Source organism: Ranitomeya imitator, chromosome 5, assembly GCF_032444005.1.
Source record: "Ranitomeya imitator isolate aRanImi1 chromosome 5, aRanImi1.pri, whole genome shotgun sequence".
Classification (NCBI taxonomy): Eukaryota; Metazoa; Chordata; class Amphibia; order Anura; family Dendrobatidae; genus Ranitomeya; species Ranitomeya imitator.
In genome coordinates, this window is record NC_091286.1 from 650,198,191 (window position 1) to 650,214,015 (window position 15,825).

General features: G+C 43.3%; 1 protein-coding gene across 2 annotated transcripts in view; it reads left to right on the forward strand.

The window, feature by feature from the left end:
* Nucleotides 1-15,825, forward strand: part of KLHL29 (kelch like family member 29) — a 991,490-nt gene that overhangs the window by 636,417 nt on the left and 339,248 nt on the right. For both annotated transcript variants that reach the window (XM_069728156.1, XM_069728157.1), the window contains exon 6: nt 601-1,149. In XM_069728156.1, the coding sequence (XP_069584257.1) occupies nt 601-1,149 (549 nt within the window). The remainder of the gene's footprint in view (nt 1-600; nt 1,150-15,825) is intronic.

Sequence of the window (15,825 nt, forward strand, 5' to 3'; positions counted from 1 at the left end):
ATATCAACACCGCTGAAATAATACTGCCTTACAGTGCTGAAAAAAAGGCCACAAAATAGTGCTGAAATGCCACCATAACAGAAATATTGCCACCGTGCGGAAGGGATATTACCATACAGTAAAGGAATAATACCACCCCACAGTGCTAAAATAATACCTAAATACAGTGCTGAAATAATACCATTATTCTGAAAAAATGCCATCATACAGGGCAGAAATGATACCCGTACATGGTACACATGCAGGTGTAGCAATCCTCAACAATACCGCTGTGGCTCATATGATGGCATGTCTATGCCCACTGTATGTCTCATTCACTTCCTAAAGAGGTGGCGGTGCTGTGCAAATTGCGTACACGCGCTTTTTGGTGCATCAACTTTAATTTTGCCCTATAAGCTGTACATTTGTATGTGTGAGGATGGCAAGCACCTCTGAGACCGACCCATCACCCTTTCCATCTGCATGGACAAGCTCTGGGCCCAGGTAACTTGGGCAAAAAAACGTCAAATTTTCCCTTTGTAGAAAAGAATGCAACATTTGTATAAAAATGCCGAAATGTAAAATTTACCCCCATTCTTAACGCATTTTATTATTTTCCAGCTACCCCTCCATGGGCAACGACGGTCTCTGCTGGAACCCAGGCATCTCTTATAGCTCATACCTACGGGATGACCCAGCCTCCTATATACAGCCAAGCAGCCAACGTCCAAGCTCCCATCATAGGCGTCACCCCCACCATCCCCCCTCACGTGGTCCCACAGGTACCACTAATGACAGCTCACTACCAGCTCCAACAGCCGCATCAACCCGCGCAACCTCTGAGCAACATGGTGGTGAACCTACAGAGCCAAACCATATACAGACACAGTCAACCAATCGCAATGTCCTCCTTGACCTGCGTTGGCCAGGTGCCTCATCCCGGCCACACGGCTATAGGCAATGGCCACATGACTTGTCCTATCCTCCCTCCACCGCCGCCTGCTCTACCTTCTGCAGCTCTTCCTAACAGCGTACCGGCTACGAATGGCCAGACCCACCAGCAGCTGCCTCACAGCCAGCCTTTGACCGCCGAAAACCCAAATGGTGTTCAGATGCTGCGAACGATTGGAATGGGAAAGTATGAATTCACAGATCCTTGGTATCCTAAAGGTAAGCCGTCACACCGCTTCCTCTCTTTCCTCCCTCTTGATCCGATTCTGGTTGAACACTGTGTGATTTGCGATTGACACCAAGTTGCAGGCTCAAGTGAAGGTCGCGGAAGAAGATCTTTCATCCCTGACGGGTGTAAGCTCGGAGTTCTCCACCGCTTTCTTCGTCTGTGGCCTTGCAGAAGTGGTTATGAATTAAATATGAACACACACAAAAAAAGAGAGAAAAGCAATTCTCCCGACGTAAAACAAAACTCGGATCTCGTCTCATTTCCCGGTGACACCTACTGAGTTTTGCTAGAAAATGGTTGAGTAGAATCCCTGCCGTCTGATTTCTATAGACGGAGCTGACGTGCCCTCTCTCCAGGTGTCCCACTGAAATGCATCAGTTTTCAGTTGTATTTTTGGTCTTCATCTAAAGTAACATCCGGGTCCCTAAGCTCCGGCCTTTTTTTTTTAAAATAATGAATGATCTGCAAACGTGCCTTTTCCAGAACAAGCAGCGATACAAAGGCCGGAGGCTCGGCGGGATGCTAACGAGTCCACAGTCCAAATTCATAAAACAGAAATCTCTTTACATTTCACATGACTCGACAGATTCCCCGAGAATTAAATTTGCTCTAACGAGAGTCTCATCTGGTCTTGATTTATGAATCCTCCCCGCACCACCACCGTCGTCTCGATGGGTAACGCTGTAAGACGACATTACATTCTGGGGTTGTATATCAGGTTTTATTTTCACCGCAGGATAGTCCTTGTAAGTAATGCTTATGGTATAACGGCCCTCCACCGGGGGATCATATATTTATGGCTGTGATCGTACAGCATTACAGTGGGAAACTATGAGCAAAATAGCAAAATTGATGAGGAAGGGTGGACGTAAAAGAAAAATCCAAAGTCATCACGGGTCCTAGTAAATATAGAGTTGCGATAAATAGGAGCAGGGTGATCATGGGAGTCAAACACAAAGTTGCGGCAATTTTTTTTGGGGGGGATGTGTAAACTCATTATGACCTAGGGAGAAGAGTCAAGGCCACCATGCACATTTGGTTAACGTTGGTTAAACCCTCTGAGATAGGTCTGATGTGTGTGATGGCCTTCCAGATCTCCACCAAGAGAGGACGTCGGGGGAAAGAAATATCCAGTTTGTCAGATTTCCGATGGCCAATCTTTTTGAGGAGTTTAGCAGCAGCTCTCTCATAGAGAACACAAGCGGCTGAGCGTGCTTGAGTATGGGCGAGTCGGGAGACTTTGCGGTCAGCCAAAGGATCATTTAGCAGACAGCTATCTATTATTTTTAGGGGCATAACCAGTAATTATGGGAGCCCGTAACCATCATCACTAAGTAAATCGATTTTTTTTTTTTTAACCAAATGTTAGGATTGTCTCTTTTTAACCGGACGAGGGCCACTAACTTTTTTAAAATTAAAGTGGTATTCCCACCTATATTCCAGAGGATCTGCTTAAAAAGTCTTAATTGATTAGGTTCCACCTTCCCAATCTAAGCCTATTTCCATAAAGTTTGCACAACTGCCATGGAAATGAATGGAGAGAAGCTCGTAACCATCCAGAAACCTCTCCATTCTTTGTCCTACTGGGCAGGCTGGTGGGAGGAAGGTCTAGGGACCCCTGTTCTAGTTAGTTTCACTAAAGCAAAAAGCAGCATATGGGTTCTTTCTATGAGGAAATACACCCGGCTTGTTGGGGTTCATTTACAGAAAAAGGGGGCTCCAAAAAAAGGGAGAAAATCTCCGTAGCATCACCAAGGGTTTTTAGGAGAACAGCACTTCCAGAAAGTTTCTTGTGGTTGCTGCCCTCATCAGAAGGCATCTGCATACACATTCAGGGGGCCTGGAATTGGCAAGGTGGGGGTGACCTTAAAAAAGGGTAACATTTTACGTCCAATGAGAGTTCTTAGATGCCTGATCCTGATCGTGATTCTCGCAGTATCTAGCATTCAGGGCCAGAGTTTCTGTGGAGGTGCCCATTGATTGTGGGCATTAGGAACTCTTGATAATTTCCACCTTATCTCACGAGAAAAGGTGGACTAGCAACTGCCAGAACCTCCTCTCACAAGATGGGATTTTGGAGGAAAAACATCAAAATTGGGGACTAATTTAGTATTTTTGGTCTCATTTTGATAGGTTCAAGTAACAAGTGAGGGTCCAATCATCTAAAAACAAACTTACCATCTGTGTATACACATGTTTCCACATACATAGAGTCAGTTATTCGGAGCACATGGTGTCATGTAGAGGCTGAAATTCTGATACTTTACTCCCACCGATTCCCAGACTCCTTTGTCTACGCTGCCTCTGCTTCTTCTGTGAAAAGACGTGGGCATGAAAGCATGGTCGAGCTCTCGAGTACAGAATGCCATCGCTCGTGTGGTACTCAGACCACTCGCGCCGACTTCCGTCCTTTCTTCTCTAGAGAGCTCGCCTTGCATTATAATAAGATCTTTTTTGAGAAGGGCTGGAGGTTCCATCTCATTAAATCCCTGAGTCTTTCAATTTCATTGTCTGGCTTAACACGCAAGTCTTGGCAAAGTTCATGAGCAATTATTGTATGATGTCCAGTGAGGAGAACGCGCTCGGGCCAATCACCGCGGAGTGGAAACAGATATTTTTAGAGTTCATTAGTGCACTTATTTAAATTCCGCATTTGTTTTCTTTAATTACAGATCTACCGGCCTTTCCAAAGGGGAATCATTCTCATTTGCATGTGGAAATGTACTGTGCGTTCTTGATTAACCTTTGCTTGCTACCCTCCAAGAACATGAAAATTTTCACAAATTTTTCATTTGCAACAGGTCATGTTGTCTTCTCATACGGGTGACGGTTTCATTTAATTCATCGTGCGAGCGGGTATACTGTTTAATTATCGTGCCATTGTAAGTGCGGCCGGGATATTGGAATTCATGAGTCGTGAAGCTTTGTTAATTATTTTGTACATCGAGATTTGCAACCCTCTTTGTCATTATATGTGGGATTGGATTGTATTAAGAGCGGAGGTTTTTATTTGTGCCGGAGACGCGTATCATACGCTATACAACCACGGTATATTAGTTCCATATTGTTATATCCCCGACCTGGACCTCTTCCAGTGACTTCTTCATCTATCACCAAGTGGCGCTGTATTCACCCTGTGATGGAGAAAACCTCAGGTGTCTCCAGCACCCCAGTAGGTAACCTCACCTTCCTACTGCGGCCAATGGGACAGCACCACACCCTATTTAAACTCCTGAAATAGTGTTATTGCTTGGATGTATCCCCATATTGTTACGCTGTTACCTATTGTGTTAATCCTGATCTTGAACTGGCTTGTGATCTTGACTATATTAGCCTCTGAGATCCCTCCAGATTTTGACCTCAACTAACTGACTGCTTGTATTGACTGACCTCTTGGTACCCGACCCCGGCTTTTCCTTTCTTTCTGATTCTGGCCCTGTTGTTTTCTCTTCTGATACTGACTTGATTCACTTTTTCCTGTCTTTGGTTTAAGCTTCTTCTTTTGGCCAACAGCTACTCCGTAGATGCAATTTTGGGGCCCCATTGTAAATCCAAATCCCTATATGAGGGTTAAAGGGTGACGGAAGAGTTAACTCTGGAACCTGATGGACTGAGTGGCTAGCGCCATGTCTGTCCATGGTAGGCTTGTTTAACTGACGGTCTCTGAAAAAAAAGTCTCATTCCAAAATCATTCCCACAAGTATAGATTCCCCTTTCATGCCTTACGTTTCCTCGTGGCTCAAGATATCCGAATATCCTGTCAACAGTTAGTTCTCCCATATGTACTTGGTCAAGAAGTATTGAAATTGCATTGACTGAGTCCTTAAAGGAAATCTGTCACCATAGTGCACCCTCTAACCACTTATATGGTCAGGTAGCTCTTGGAAAGATAAGTCAACCCATACCTCTGTTTTGATAATCTGTGGCTTCATCGATTTAATCCACGTTTTTATCAATATACAAATGAGGCAGCAAGTGCTTTTGGTGTAACGGAGCACTTCCCGAGCTTATGCTTTCCCAACTCAAGTTCCCACTTTGCTGCTTGACGGACAGTTCCCTGGCTTAACATCAAGCGCTCGAAAAGAAAATCTTGCGTCAGTCAAGCAGCAAGGCGGCGAATTGAGTTGGGGAGGAAGAGACATGGGAAGTGCTCCCTCACGCCCAGAGCACTTTGCAGACTCATTTGCATATGGATAACACCATGGATTATTCCATTATGGAACTTGATAGAGAAAGGTATGGATCAGCTTACCTTTTCAAGTAATTTAGGGGTGCACCCTGATGAAAGATTACCTTTAATGACAGCACAGTACAACGATCAAGAGGAAGAGGATTTATCAGGCGAGTAATGGATCTTTTATTATTTGATGCCATTTTTGCTCTTTCGCATAATTTCTTCAGCTATCACAGATACCTGCAAAGCAAAAAAGGAATATTTTTTGTTACCCTATGGCGGTATTATTTAAACACTGTTGGCAACGATATTTTGATATCATAAAGCCATTGTCTAGTGATATTATTTGGGCACTCTATAGTGGTATCTTTGATTCAACATTTGGCAGCTACCACTAGTGTTTTTGGGTTATTTATGAAACTGTTTGGACCCTTTATGGTGATATGTTGTTAGCAAGTACTTTATATTTTGGTACTGTTTGGCAGTATTATACAGCCATTGTCTAGTGGTCTTTTTTGGGCATCTCTAAAATTATTTGTGCACTTTTTTGGCAGTATTATACAATACAGACACAGGGGGTTTTTTTCAGGCTGATTTTGCTGCAGAAACCTACTGAAAAAAACTACCGTATTTAAAATAATGTTCAAAAGAATGAACAGATGCAAAATGGTAGTTTTTTTGTACCATTGTAATTTTTCTCCTATTTTTTGAAGCTTGTTACTACATTGTGGCTGTCACAGTTTATCAATTACATGTAGTTTGCGTTCCATCCTTAAAGAAAAAGGCAAAGGTCGCTATATGGCTGTACCTGTGAGTAACCCTTTAGGAGGTTTTCTGGTGGTTAGCATGTATAAGGGATCCTTAAGAAAAGGCAAAGGTCACCATGTGGCTGTACATGTGAGTAACCCTTAATAACAATAATAATTTATCATTTTTATTTATACAGCGCCAACATATTCCGCAGCACTTTACAATTAAGCGGGGACATATATAGACAATAAATTCAGTACAAGTTAAGACACTTTAAATAGTGACATTAGGGGTGAGGTCCCTGCTCGCAAGCTTACAATCTACAAGGAAATGGGGGGACACAATAGGTGAAAAGTGCTTGTTATTTCAGGTCTGGCAATAATAATAAATAGGGATTTTCATATAAAGCTGCATGATCCGGTCGTCAGCCCGTGTGTTTAAGTGCAATATTCAAGTATCAAGTGCAGTTATCGTGTGCATGGAGGGTGTGGAGACAGATGAATAGTAGGGTGCAGATTCAGAATGATATTTGGAAGGAGGGAACAGGACAAAGTTAGTTTACTGAGTAGTTGATATGGTAGGCTTGTTTGAAGAGATGGGTTTTCTAAGCACGCTTGAATAGGTCGGGGCTAGGTATCAGTCTGTTCGTCTGGGGAAGTGCATTCCAGAGAGCTGGCGCAGCACGAGAGAAGTCTTGGAGACGGAGGTACGAGGTTCTTATTACGGGGGATGTTAGTCTCAGGTAATTTGTAGAATGGAGGGCACGTGTAGGGCGATAGACGGAGATGAGAGAGGAGATATAAGGCGGTGCAGAACTGTGGAGAACTTTGTGGGTGAGAGAGATGAGTTTATACTGGACCCTGTAGCAAATGGGTAGCCAGTGTAATGACTGGCACAAGGTGGAGGCATCGGTGAAGCAGCTGGACAGAAATATGACCCTGGCTGCTGCACTCAAGATGGATTGGAGAGGGGAAAGTTTGGTAAGAGGGAGACCGATCAGAAGAGAGTTGCAGTAGTCCAGACGAGAATGAATAAGAGCAACAGTAAGAGTCTTAGCAGTTTCAAAGGTGAGAAAAGGTCGGATTCTGGAGATGTTTTTAAGATGCAGGTGACAGGAGCGAGTGAGCGATCGGATATAGGGAGTAAAGGAAAGTTCGGTGTCGAATATGACCCCAAGACAGCGGGCATGCTGTTTGGGAGTTATGGTTGAACCCTCCAGGGTAATTTCGATGTTGGGTAGAGTGAGGTTAGTAGAAGGGAGAAACACAAGTAGTTCAGTTTTGGAGAGATTTAGTTTCAGATAGAGGGAGGACATGATGTTAGAGACAGCAGACAGACAATCCTTGGTATTTTGTATTAGGGTAGGGGTGATGTCAGGGGAAGAAGTGTATAATTGGGTGTCATCAGCATAGAGATGGTACTGGAACCCAAATCTGCTGATTGTTTGTCCAATAGGGGCAGTGTATAGAGAGAAGAGGAGGGGGCCTAGGACTGAGCCCTGCGGAACCCCGATAGTAAGGGGACGAGGAGAGGAAGAGGAGTCAGCAAAAGATATAGTGAAGGAGCTGTCAGAGAGGTAGGAGGAGAACCAGGAGAGGGCTGTGTCCTTGAGGCCTATGGAGTGGAGCATAGTGAGGAGGAGCTGGTGATCCACAGTATCATATGCGGCAGAGAGATGCAGGAGAATCAGCAGAGAGCAATGACCTTTGGATTTAGCTGTTATTAGATCATTAGAGACTTTAGTGAGGGCAGTTTCAGTGGAGTGTAAAGAGCGGAAACCAGATTGTAAGGGGTCAAAAAGAGAGTTATCCGAGAGATAGCAGATTAGACGGGAGTGGACCAAGCGTTCCAGGAGTTTAGAAATGAAGGAAGGGTTAGAAACAGGCCTGTAGTTAGCAGTACAGTTCTGGTCCAGGGATGGCTTTATAAGTAGAGGGGTTATGATGGCATGTTTAAATGAGGAGGGAAAGATGCCTGAAGAAAGAGAGAGGTTAAATATTTTAGTCAGGTGAGTGGTGACCACTGGTGAGAGAGACTGCAGGAGATGTGAAGGAATGGGGTCACTGTTGCAGGTTGTAGGCCGAGCAGATGCGAGGAGCTTGGAAACTTCTTCTTCTGAAACAGGCTCAAAGATGTCTAGTGAGCTTGAGGTGCGGCAGGGAAAGGGATTCAGGCACTGAGGAGATTGGGCTGAGATATCCTGATGGATGTGGTTGATTTTTTCTAGGAAATAAGTAACCAGATCCTCACCGCTGAGGTTGGTGATGGGGGCCTGTACTTTAGGTTTCAGGAGGGACCCTTTAGGAGGTTTTGTGGTGGTTAGCATATAATAATAATAATCTTTATTTTTATATAGCGCTAACATATTCCGCAGCGCTTTACAGTTTGCACACATTAGCATATATAAGTGATCCTTGAAAAAAGGCAAAGGTCACCATGTGGTTGTACCTATGAGTAACCCTTTAGGATGTTTCTTGGTGATTAGCATGTATAAGTGATCCTTAAAAAGTCAAAGGTCACCATGTGGCTGTACGTATGAGCAACCCTTTAGGAGGTTTTCGGGTGGTTAGCAAGTATAAGTGATCCTTAAAAAAGGCAAGGGTCACCATGTGGCTTTATGTATGAGTAACGCTTTAGGAGGTTTCCTGATGGTTAGCATGTATAAGTGATCCTTAAAAAAGGCAAGGGTCACCATGTGGCTGTACGTGTGAGTAACCCTTTAGGAGGTTTTCTGGTGGTTAGCATGTATAAGTGATCCTTGAAAAAAGACAAAGGTCACCATGTGGTTGTACGTATGAGTAACCCTTTAGGAGGTTTTCTGGTGGTTAGCATGTATAAGTGATCCTTGAAAAAAGACAAAGGTCACCATGTGGTTGTACGTATGAGTAACCCTTTAGGAGGTTTTCTGGTGGTTAGCATGTATAAGTGATCCTTAAAAAGGCAAAGGTCACCATGTGGCTGTACGTGTGAGTAATCCTTTAGGACCTTTCCTGGTGGTTAGCATGTATAAGTGATCCTTGAAAAAAGACAAAGGTCACCATGTGGTTGTACGTATGAGTAACCCTTTAGGAGGTTTCCTGGTGATTAGCATGTATAAGTGATTCTTGAAAAAAGGCAAAGGTCACCATGTGGCTGTACGTGTGAGTAACCCTTTAGGAGGTTTCCTGATGGTTAGCATGTATAAGTGATTCTTGAAAAAAGGCAAAGGTCACCATGTGGCTGTACGTGTGAGTAACCCTTTAGGAGGTTTCCTGATGGTTAGCATGTATAAGTGATCCTTGAAAAAAGGCAAAGGTCACCATGTGGCTGTACGTGTGAGTAACCCTTTAGGAGGTTTTCTGGTGGTTAGCATGTATAAATGATAGACAGAGGCGTCATCATTCAGTGCCATGAGCAGCGAGATTGGCGATATAAGGTAGCGACGTGCCGGAGATGGGAATTTTTGCAGCACAGAACATTGTGACAGCGCTGGGATTTCAGCGTGATTTCAAAGCGAAGCCTCTAGACACAGAGACAGCGAGCGCCTCACACACACACACACACACACGTCGGGAAGCATCGCTGCAGAATATATTGGAGAGCACGTCGCTATAATGAGACTGTCAGTCTGACTATTCTCTGCTTCAAGGGCGTTAATTATTTGTGAAATAGGCTGCCTCAATCCTGAAGGGAAGAAGAGATCATGGAGTAATGACTCCGACTCATAAAATACAATAACACATATTTCTATCCATAGGGAAAAGTGGGAAAATTAGTTTTTCTTCTGTCTTCTCTGTAATATTTACACCATCGTAGCGCCATAATAATTAGTCTGTAGGCGACACTCACTTAATTGTTCCTCCCGTCGCCTACAATGCTGGCGAAACCAGATATAATAATAATGCTGCTGAAATCTGTTTCCAGGAAAGCTGGGTGACTATTGGAATATAACTAGGTCAAAACAGAAGTCCTAAAAAGCAGAGAGTAGTCAACCCCGTAGTTGCCATATTGAACGATTATTAGAGCTTGTTCACACATTGCATTTTTCCACGCGGGAAAAAAGAAAGAAACAAACAGTGTTTTACCGTAATAGGGAACTGACTAAAATTTCACATTGCATTTTTTTTTATCTATCATTTTTTTATTACAGTTTTTCCCTATTGAGAAAAAAATGCAAAAAAAAAATTGTAATTTCAGCATCAGTTTTCTGGCCATAGTCTGCTGTTTTCATGAATATAAAGCCAAAGTGTGAACAGATTATGCGTTTTTTTATTCTTTGAGTAAAGTTAGACAAGTTGTGCAATAGACTTTTTATATCAATCCTTATGGTGTTCAGGATCTTTCTTGCTGCCGTTGAATAGAACCATTTGTTGATAATTTTATGGGATAACAGTCAGTCCAGGTCGTGTAATGGACGGCCAGCAATCTCATGTGATGACCTAGGGGTCTGAGACCACCTAGAGGAATGATGACAGCAGCAGCGCAGGCAAGGAAAGAGTGAATAGTATCTGTGATTATCCCCCTCACTAGATGGAGGCCCGATGCTATCACATCGGGAGGGCGGTAATGCCACGATGGGGGCAGGCATGCGGCACTGTTGTTGCCAAAAGGCATCCTGTGATAATCGAATGACTTTTGCATCAGGAGACTCATGTGCTTGACGCCTACGCTTATGCAGTGCCCCAGAGTCCTGGTCGTTGCAGTAATGTTATTCTTCCACCAGGGGGAGTGATGTTACGTCTGAAGGCAATGAAGGAGATCTTCTGTCCAGGTATCACAACCACCAAACACACTTCACACTCCAGTCCGCCAGGGGGAGCCATGCTTCTATCTACTAGGGCACTCCTCACACTTGGGTAAAACTGGTGGGTTGGTTAGGAAGTTAGACAGTCAGCCCCGACTGAGATAGGCAGAGGCTGCTTGGAGTGGGTTCCAGCCAGCTCCAGACTGCGGCCTACGGGAGGCGAGGGTACACGGAGCTGCGCCTGCATCCCATGCGGCAGCATCCCAAGAAGGAGACATTGAACGGAATTGTGTTGCAGTGAGTAAGAAACGAAGTCATAGCAACAGGGGTGGAATATCAGAGGGAGACCAGCTAGAAGCAGGCTGCCTCCTTCTGAAGCGCCGTACCGGTAGCCAGAACACCGAGGGAGTAAGGATCTCTATGCTTTACTTCAGAGACTAGTAGGACAGTTGATTCCACGTTAGCTGCCCGACCATATACCCAGGAGGCACGGTGGCAACTTGTGGAGGCCGGAGTGTCTATAGGGTCCCTATAAAAAGCCTCAGGCCACCAGTCATACGGGTTTGTCCTATCCGTCAGGGGGACAGAGAGGAAGAGATTTAACATCTACAATAGTTGTGAGGACCTTACTGAGTTGCTCAGCAGGGAGGAACTACAACACTCAGGCGCTAGAGGAAGGCTATTGAATTCCACCTGGATAAGGGGACTCTGGAGTTACCTTCAGACCGGCCGGACTCTGCCTGCCCTGTGATCCGGTGCTCTGGACTGTGGAAGCTGAAGCCTTCAGTAAAGGTAAAGAGACTGCACCCACTGTGTCCTCATTATTCCCTGCACCTTACATCATCCACCGTCCACCATCTACACTCTGGGAAGCCCTGGGGACACACTTCACCTGTGGGAAGGTATACCATCCAGCTGCCATAACATCACACCAGCGGACCCCTAAGCAGCGTCGGTCACCCTGACCGAATACCACAGGTGGCGTCACGAACATTATCCCTTTAAAGACCTTTCCCTCATTTTCAACGGACGTTCCCCTAGGGCCACGGACCGGGTCAGCCACCGTGACATCCCCACTGAGAACCGAAGGACCCGGTACTGAGTAACGCATTGCCCTACACGGGGGGGCGCTCCACTTATATGCATTATTTTGGTCCCAGTGTGTGAGTGTGTGAATGTGAGTGTGGTGTGTACGGCGTATAGTGTGTGTGGTGCGACGGTGTTCCGCTGGTGGTACAGCACAAGAAGCTTCGTGAGTGTGTGTGAGATTATGAGTGTGTGTGATTGTGAGTGTGAGAGTTTGTGATGTGTGTGAGTGTGTGTGATGCGTACAGCGTATAGAGTGTGTGTGTGAGTGTTTGTGGTGCGTGCGGCGTATAGTGTGTGTGTGTGTGTGTGTGGTGCGACAGTGTTCCGCTGGTGGTACCGCACAATACGTTGATACCAGCAGCTGTATCCATATTGAGACACCCATCACTTGGGTGTCCCAATATGGCGGTCGGTGAACTTCCTCCTCATGGAATTCTGGGATACAGTGACATCTGGACAGAACAGGAAATGAAAACATTACAAGGCAATTATATAAATAGATACTGTGTGTGATCCACCTGCGAAATCACTGATTATAGTTCTCTACAGACCTATCCTATGAGGTTCTGCAGCAGCTAAGGTGTATTATGATGTTCTGCAGCAGCTGAGGTGTATTATGAGGTTCTGCAGCAGCTGAGGTGTATTATGAGGTTCCGCAGCAGCTGAAATGTATTATGAGGTTCCGCAGCAGCTGAGGTGTATTGTGATGTTCTACAGCAGCTGAAATGTATTATGATGTTCTGCAGCAGCTGAGGTGTATTGTGATGTTCTACAGCAGCTGAAGTGTATTATGATGTTCTGCAGCAGCTGAGGTGTATTATGAGGTTCTGCAGCAGCTGAGGTGTATTATGAGGTTCCTCAGTAGCTGAGGTGTATTATGAGGTTCTGCAGCAGCTGAGGTGTATTATGAGGTTCCGCAGCAGCTGAAGTGTATTATGAGGTTCCGCAGCAGCTGAGGTGTATTGTGATGTTCTACAGCAGCTGAAGTGTATTATGATGTTCTGCAGCAGCTGAGGTGTATTATGAGGTTCTGCAGCAGCTGAGGTGTATTATGAGGTTCCTCAGTAGCTGAGGTGTGCATGTTTGTAGTCAGTAACCATGGAGACACATGGGTCATCGGAGGAGCTGTATTCACAAAGTGATAACAAATAACATTTACCAAGACAATTTGATTGAATTTTCTTTTTAAAGGAATCTTAACACTGGAATAACTGTCTGTGATGTGGACGTCGTCCCCCCAGGAGAGGCTGCGGCCCCCGCTGTGGACGCGGCACTAGAGCCATTTCCTGTAGTTCCGTTCCAGCACCGCTGCCGTCCTCCCTCCATTTTGCAGCACACAGGGCCCTCCCAGGTCCTCTCTCCGCTGCGTCCATCTTCCATCTGACAGCTACAATTGCCCAGAGAATGGAAAAGATTATCTTGTTCTAAATTTCAGAGCCGCTAATCCTTAAGTACTGCAGTCGGTGGAAACTGTTTATGATACTCGGTCACACGCAATTTGTGTTGTTAAATCTTAAAAACTTCTCGGCCTAAAGTTTGTACCAAATAATGTGCAGATTTTCATATTCTGCTTCCATAATGGCAGGATGGCAGACCCTCCATCCAAAGGAGAACGTGCAGAGTGCAAAGGAAACAAAGACGGAAATCATCCCTGTATTGTACAACGAAGACAAAAAATATACATGCCAAACCGACACTCACAAACTACCGCTACACCAATGCAGTGTGTAATTAGCACACCAGACATTACACAGCCATGCCACACAGGAATCACAACCACTGCCTTGTACTAAATCTTTTACTACATAGAGGGCGTCATTTAATTTTTTATAAGCAAAGCAGTATTATAGTAGTTATATTCTTGTACATAGGGGCAGTATTATAGTAGTTATATTCTTGTACATAGAAGCAGTATTATAGTAGTTATATTCTTGTACATAGCGGCAGTATTATAGTAGTTATATTCTTGTACATAGGGGCAGTATTATAGTAGTTATATTCTTGTACATAGGGGCAGCATTATAGTAGTTATATTCTTGTACATAGAGGCAGTATTATAGTAGTTATATTCTTGTACATAGAAGCAGTATTATAGTAGTTATATTCTTGTACATAGCGGCAGTATTATAGTAGTTATATTCTTGTACATAGTGGCAGTATTATAGTATAATTATATTCTTGTACATAGGAGGCAGTAATATAGTAGTTATATTCTTGTACATAGGGGCAGTATTATAGTAGTTATATTCTCTTGTACATAGTGGCAGTATTATAGTAGTTATAATCTTGTACATAGGGGGCAGTATTATAGTAGTTATATTCTTGTACATAGTGGCAGTATTATAGTAGTTATATTCTTGTACATAGGAGCAGTATTATAGTAGTTATATTCTTGTACATAGGAGCAGTACTATAGTAGTTATATTCTTGTACATAGTGGCAGTAATATAGTAGATATATTCTTGTACATATGGGCAGTATTATAGTAGTTATATTCTTGTACATAGGAGCAGTACTATAGTAGTTATATTCTTGTACATAGGAGCAGTATTATAGTAGTTATATTCTTATACATAGGAGCAGTATTATAGTAGTTATATTCTTGTACATAGAGGCAGTATTATAGTAGTTATACTCTTGTACATAGGAGCAGTATTATAGTAGTTATATTCTTGTACATAGGGGCAGTATTATAGTAGTTATATTCTTGTACATAGGGGACAGTATTATAGTAGTTATATTCTTATGCATAGGAGCAGTATTATAGTAGTTATATTCTTGTACATAGGAGCAGTATTATAGTAGTTATATTCTTGTACATAGGGAGCAGTATTATATTATAGTAGTTATAATCTTGTACATAGGAGCAGTATTATAGTAGATATATTCTTGTACATAGGGGCAGTATTATAGTAGTTATATTCTTGTACATAGGAGCAGTATTATAGTAGTTATATTCTTGTACATAGGAGCAGTATTATAGTAGTTATATTCTTGTACATAGGGAGCAGTATTATAATAGTTATAATCTTGTACATAGGAGCAGTATTATAGTAGATATATTCTTGTACATAGGGGCAGTATTATAGTAGTTATATTCTTGTACATAGGAGCAGTATTATAGTAGTTATATTTTTGTACATAGAGGGCAGTATTATAGTAGTTATATTCCTGTACATAGGAGCAGTATTTTAGTAGTTATATTCTTCTACATAGGAGACAGTATTATAGTAGTTATATTCTTGTACATAGAGGGCAGTATTATAGTAGTTACAGTTAGGGCCAGAAATATTTGGACAGTGACACAAGTTTTGTTATTTTAGCTGTTTACAAAAACATGTTCAGAAATACAATTATATATATAATATGGGCTGAAAGTGCACCCTCCCAGCTGCAATATGATAGTTTCCACATCCAAATCGGAGAAAGGGTTTAGGAATCATAGCTCTGTAATGCATAGCGTCCTCTTTTTCAAGGGACCAAAAGTAATTGGACAATGGACTCTAAGGGCTGCAATTAACTCTGAAGGCGTCTCCCTCGTTAACCTGTAATCAATGAAGTAGTTAAAAGGTCAGGGGTGGATTCCAGGTGTGTGGTTTTGCATTTGGAAGCTGTTGCTGTGAGCAGACAACATGCGGTCAAAGGAACTCTCAATTGAGGTGAAGCAGAACATTCTGAGGCTGAAAAAAAAGAAAAAATCCATCAGAGAGATAGCAGACATGCTTGGAGTAGCAAAATCAACAGTTGGGTACATTCTGAGAAAAAAGGAATTGACTGGTGAGCTTGGGAACTCAAAAAGGCCTGGGCGTCCACGGATGACAACAGCGGTGGATGATCGCCGCATACTTAATTTGGTGAAGAAGAACCCGTTCACAACATCAACTGAAGTCCAGAACACTCTCAGTGAAGTAGGTGTATCTGTCTCTAAGT